Source organism: Suricata suricatta, chromosome 5, assembly GCF_006229205.1.
Source record: "Suricata suricatta isolate VVHF042 chromosome 5, meerkat_22Aug2017_6uvM2_HiC, whole genome shotgun sequence".
NCBI lineage: Eukaryota > Metazoa > Chordata > Mammalia > Carnivora > Herpestidae > Suricata > Suricata suricatta.
In genome coordinates this window covers 154,289,463-154,294,981 of record NC_043704.1, presented here as the reverse complement: position 1 = coordinate 154,294,981, position 5,519 = coordinate 154,289,463, and the positions used below count along the sequence as shown (strand labels likewise).

Genomic DNA, 5,519 nt, shown 5'->3' with positions numbered 1-5,519 from the left:
GAAAAGTGTCTATTCATGTCTTTTGCCCATTTCTTCACTGGATTACTTGTTTTTTGGGTGTCGAGTCTGATAAGTTCTTTATAGATTGTGGATACTAACTCTTTATCTGATATGTCATTTGCAAATATCTTCTCCCATTCCATCAGTTGCCTTTTAGTTTTGCTGATTGTTCCCTTCACTGTGCAGAAAATTTCTATTTTGATGAGGTCCCAATAGTTCATTTTTGCTTTTGTTTCCCTGGTCTCTGGAGATGTGTTGAGAAAGAAGTTCCTGTGGCTGAGGTCAGAGAGCTTCTTGCCTGCTTTCTCCTCCAGGATTTCCATGGCTCCCTGTCTTACATTTAGGTCTTTCATCCATTTTGAGTTTATTTGTGGGTCTGGTGTAAGACAGCGGTCCAGGCTCATTCTTCTGCATGTCGCCGGCCAGTTTCCCAGCACCGCTTGCTGAAGAGACTGTCTTTGTTCCATTGGACAGTCTTCCCTGCTTTGTCAGAGATGAGTTGGCTGTATGTTTGTGGTCCGTCTCTGGGCTCTGTGCTCTGCTCCACCGACCTGATGGCCATGTTTGTGCCAGTGCCCTGCTGTCCTGATAAATTCAGCTTTGTAACACAGCTTGAAGTCTGGGACTGTCATGCCTCCAGCTTTGGTTTTCTTTTTCAGGAATGCTTTTATGGGGTCTTTTGTGGTTCCATACAAGTTTTAGGATTGTTTGTTTTAGTTCTGTGAAGAATGCTGATGTTATTTTGATAGGGATTGCTTAACTATGAAATTTTAAATTATTTTGTTCTGTGGTCTAGAATGACTTCATTTCAAATGTTAATTTTGGGAGGCTAAGAAGAGTGAATTTGTATAGCCTTTAACTTAAAATCACATCCATTCCAAGGATGACCTTTCTGAGTTCCAAGGAGAGTTCAGATTTTCAGCAAGAGTAGAAATGTCAATAAGATGAGTGCCCAGAGCCAAACAGGCATTAGTATATTTCAGTCCACTGCTAATATTCAGCTTGTAGGCCTGGAGCAGAGTAGCCATGATGCTGCAGTACAGAGCTGAAAAGACTAAGTTCGTAAGCTTGGGCAGAGATTTATTTCCTGTTAATTCCTTTATTATATATAATATATAACAATAATATACATTTACTGCTGCGTTGATGTTGCAAAAGATTTGTTTTTTTGTTTTTTTTTTTAGTTTCTATTTTGAAATAAACATAGATTCACAGGAGGTTAGGAAAACTTTTTGAAAGTTTTTTGGGAGGCCCTGTGTACCCTTTATTTTTTTACCCATTTTCCCTCAAAGATAACATCTTGTTTGACTCTGGTGCACTGTCAAAATGAGGGAGCTGACATTGGCAAACTGTGTGAAGTCCACAGAGATAATTCAGATTTCACCAGTTTCACATTTAAAAGTTCATTTTAATTATAATTTCTTCTGATCTAATTCATGATTATTAATATTTTGGTGTATAGTATATAGCTTCTGAAAGAAGACTGAAGAACAGAAGAGAATACACATTAAAAGAATTAGTATAATACTTCTTAGCCTTTTGGCTAAGATCACGTGTAAAAGAATTGGTATAATAGAATTTGCCCTTAAAACTTATTATATGAATTTCAGTTTCAAAACTTTCTGTACATATTTTTGTAAGTACAAAATAAATGTTTATTTAACATGTTTTGTCCTCCCCCAAGACTCCAGTGCTGCCTCTTTGAATGTATGAACGTGGTCACTGTTGGTTATATTAAGGCTTCGTGTTCTTTACCACGTGTGGCTCTTACTGGTAGAGACTCCTGCACCAAGTCGGCCGACATGCCGTGTGCCGTGGTGGCTGTGGCTGTATCGTTTGTGTGCCAGCGGGCACGTCGGGGAAGGTTGGGCTTCGAGACTCCTAAGAGCTCAACTCCTCCACGCCCGACGTGTCCGGCACCGCGCGCTCCGCGGGCGCAGAGGCCGTGGTGGGGTCGGGCGCGCCGCGTGGGGAGAGCGCTGGGCGACCTGCCCTTGTGACTTGTGTTTCGTTGTCTGTCTTGTGTTCGTACCTCTGCCTGTCCCACCGCCTGAGACAGCTGCTGGCCGGGGTGATAGCAGAGCCCGCTCTCCTCTCTGAGTACACGGTCTTTGCTCTGGGTCCCTCCAGAGAGCCTGAGACACAGGCTGCCCGCGTGGTGAGTCCTTCCGCCGCTTCTGCGCTCCCCTCGCGGGGAAGCGGAGGGATTTGGAAGTTCCAGAAGCGAACTTCATGCTGCTTGTCACTGTCCCTCAAAGCCTCTTCAGTGCCCTGTTGCTAACCCTTTCTAAAAAATCGGAGTAAATTGCTGAATTCTCATGGCTGGTGTGTTTTCTGGAAGCTTTTTAACAGCAGCAAAATAACACCGTTTTCATTAATGTCGTGAAGACTCCCTTCACCCTGGTCTAAACTCTGTTTTCTCCCTGGGGAATGTTTGCTCATTAACTAAAAACGATGTGTATTGCTAGAAATCTCTGTTCTACTCTTGGTAGGAGGCCAAGAATGTTTTGAGATGTGACTCACTAAGAAAAAAAATGCGTTGTACCGAAATCCGTGATTGGACAACACTGAGTAGGCAGGTGGAGTCTACTGGAACAGACGGTTGTGTCTTGTTTTCGGAGACCCCCGGTCTTCTTTATTTTAAACATCTGAAAGGAAGTAGTTATCTCATGTTTCAATTGACTGAATTCATATAATTTTGATCTTGTATATATAATTTCACTTTGAGAAAGTGAACTGTTTTCATATAGTATCTTAAGTTCTTAATTTAGGAAATTAAAACTTAGACATGTTTGATTGCCTAGTAAGGAAAGCTTTCTGTGTTGCATTGGACATTAAGAGGACTGGGATTGAGGTTCCCCCTTTTTTACTTTTATGTTTATTGATTTTTGAGAGAGAGAGAGAGAGAGAGCCAACAAGCAGGGGAGGGGCAGAGAGAGAGGGAGACAGAGAATCCCAAGCAGACTCCATGCTGTCAGCACAGAGTGTGATGTGGGGCTCGAACTCACAAACCGTGAGATCATGACCTGAGCTGAAATCAAGAGTCAGGTGCTTCTTATAGGTCTAACAGGAGAACAGGAGAGACCTAATGGAGGACCAGGGGGAGGGGAAGAGGGAAAGAGAGTTGGGGAGAGAGAGGGACGCAAAACTTGAGAGACTATTGATACTGAAAATGAACTGAGGGTTGAAGGGGGAGGGGGGAAAAGAGGTGGTGGTAATGGAGGAGGGCACTTGTGGGGAAGAGCACTGGGTGTTGTACGGAAACTAATTTGACAATAAATTACTTAAAAAAAAGAAAGAGTCAGGTGCTTAACCCACTGAGCCACCCAGGTGCACTAAGGGATTGAGGATTTTTCTTTATAATTTTTTTAATGTTTATTTATATTGAGAGACAGAGCATGAGCCCCATGGGGAGGGGCAGAGAGAGAGAGAGAGGGGGACACAGAATCTGAAGCAGGCTCCAGGCTCCAAGCTGTCAGCACAGAGCCTGATGCGGGGCTCGAACTCACAATCTGTGAGATCATGACCTGAGCCAAAGTCGGACACTTAACTGACTGAGCCACCTAGTCGCCCCAGGATTGAGGTTTTTTTAAATGACGGGAATTGGTTTCATTTATTAAGTAGCTGGTGATGAAATTAGAACACTTCTGTACTTAATCCATCCAGCCGGGGACCTGGCCTGCATAAGGTCAGTAGCAATACTGAATCCCATCTGGACTCGGTTGTAAAACAGGAAGCAGCTCAGAGCTCTAGTGATGCCAGAGCTGGACCTCAGGGCAGGGGTCCTCCTTGCTTCCCGCTGCAGATCATACCTCACTGTTTTCAAAACTGGTTTAGACTGGTTTGAGAGGAAGACAGGCGTCTAAGTTAACCTACCAGTTTATTTCATTAAAAAAAACGTTTTTGTTAGGTAGCTCCACACCTAGCGTGGAGCCCAACGTGAGGCTCAGACTCATGACTCTGAGATCAAGAGTCAGATGCTTAATAGACACCCCACTGATTTACTTCAGAAATGTAAAATACTACTGTATATTTTATGTAATAGTCACAGAGACTTAATAAAGAGAAGAGCTCCTCCTAGGCCCACTTCCATGGACATAAAAGTAATTTAAGTACCCATTCTCGTGTGGAAAGTGCTGATGATTTTGAAATATATATATCATATATTTAGATAATAAAATTATAACTTTAAAAAAAATACTTTAAGTAGACCAAAAGTCTTCATTTATCTTATTTAAATTTTGTCCAGATAAAAACGTCTCTCCAGGTAACAAAAGGAAATCATAGCATAACCTACGACAACATACAAATGGAACACAAATTTAGTCAGGGTCTGCTTAGGAGTTCACCAGCTGTTGGTTTTTACGTAGTTCAGGTTTTCGAAAAATGATGCCAGATTCTAAAAATTACTGTATCCTTAGTGCTCAGCAGTCAATAAATAGTTGTTGAAAGAGAACAAAACGTGATTGCAGACAAATCTGGTGGGGAGCCCGTGTGAGCTAAATGCGCTTTAGATCAGCAGGCTTGTTCTGCCACCGAGAACCGCCTCCAGGAGAAGGAAGCGGTGACGGGGGCGCTGGTTCCGCAGCCCCTGCCTGGGGTCTGGGAGCGGGCCGTCAGCGGTCGGTCTCGGGTCGGTCTCCCTGGGGGACGTCAGTGTCAGTGCGTGGTCAGTGCGTGGTCAGTGCGTGCGGCTCTGCCAGGCGCGAGCCGGGCCCCTCCCCCCGTCAGGCGGAAGTCAGGGCCTGGGCGCCAGCCTGAGCCTGCCGGCGCCTGCCCCCCGGGAGCGGGCAGGTCAGTAGGGAGACGTGCGTGCACTGAAGCTAGGAAGGAAGGAAGCCTTCATAGACGAAAACGCGGCCTCGGGAGGGTGTTCGCCCTCAGGCAAGCCGTCTGAGAAGCAGCTGCATTTGGAAGCTGAAAAGTGAACGGGAGTTTGCTGGGCAGAATGAAGGTGTTACCATAGGGACACGTGCTGGGTTTTGCTTCTGCACAAGCCCCGGTTTAAATTTGTGGGTCACACGACTGCTGTGTTTGGCTGTGTTTACGTGGGTGCATGATGTGGTACATATATTGACACGTACATGCAGCGAGGGAAAGTTTTTAAACGTTTGGTCATGTTTGTCTGACAGTGTGACAGGTCAGACGGTTACAGAAGAGCTTTCTGTATGGACCACGTCATACGTCGAGCAATTTACTTAAAATGTAGACTCTCTTGCCACTCTTCATCCTGACTTAAATGTTTTATGGAAGCATTTCATTTCCTTTCTGTGTAATTTAACTCTTTATTAATTTTCAGTATGTGGACTGAGAGACTTCCTGAACTCTATAAAGTACGTTTTTACTTCATAGTGTGTAGTGTACCGTGTCGTACATTTAGGGCCAGGAATACACAAATGCAGCCGTGTATCCAGCTTGTGGTTCTGTGGGATGGCAGAGACTAGACGAGAGAAGTTATGCTCCCCCGACTTTTCTCCCTAATATGTCTCTGAGGGAAACGTCTTGGACCGATAACTCTT

At 44.5% G+C, this 5,519-nt stretch overlaps 1 protein-coding gene across 7 annotated transcripts in view; it reads left to right on the top strand.

The window, feature by feature from the left end:
- Positions 1-5,519, top strand: part of GOLGA4 (golgin A4) — a 108,600-nt gene that overhangs the window by 22,318 nt on the left and 80,763 nt on the right. For 3 of the 7 annotated variants that reach the window (XM_029940571.1, XM_029940576.1, XM_029940572.1), the window contains exon 3: positions 2,060-2,158. The exons of the other annotated variants lie outside the window; for them this stretch is intronic. In XM_029940571.1, the coding sequence (XP_029796431.1) occupies positions 2,060-2,158 (99 nt within the window). The remainder of the gene's footprint in view (positions 1-2,059; positions 2,159-5,519) is intronic. 7 annotated transcript variants of the gene reach the window in all.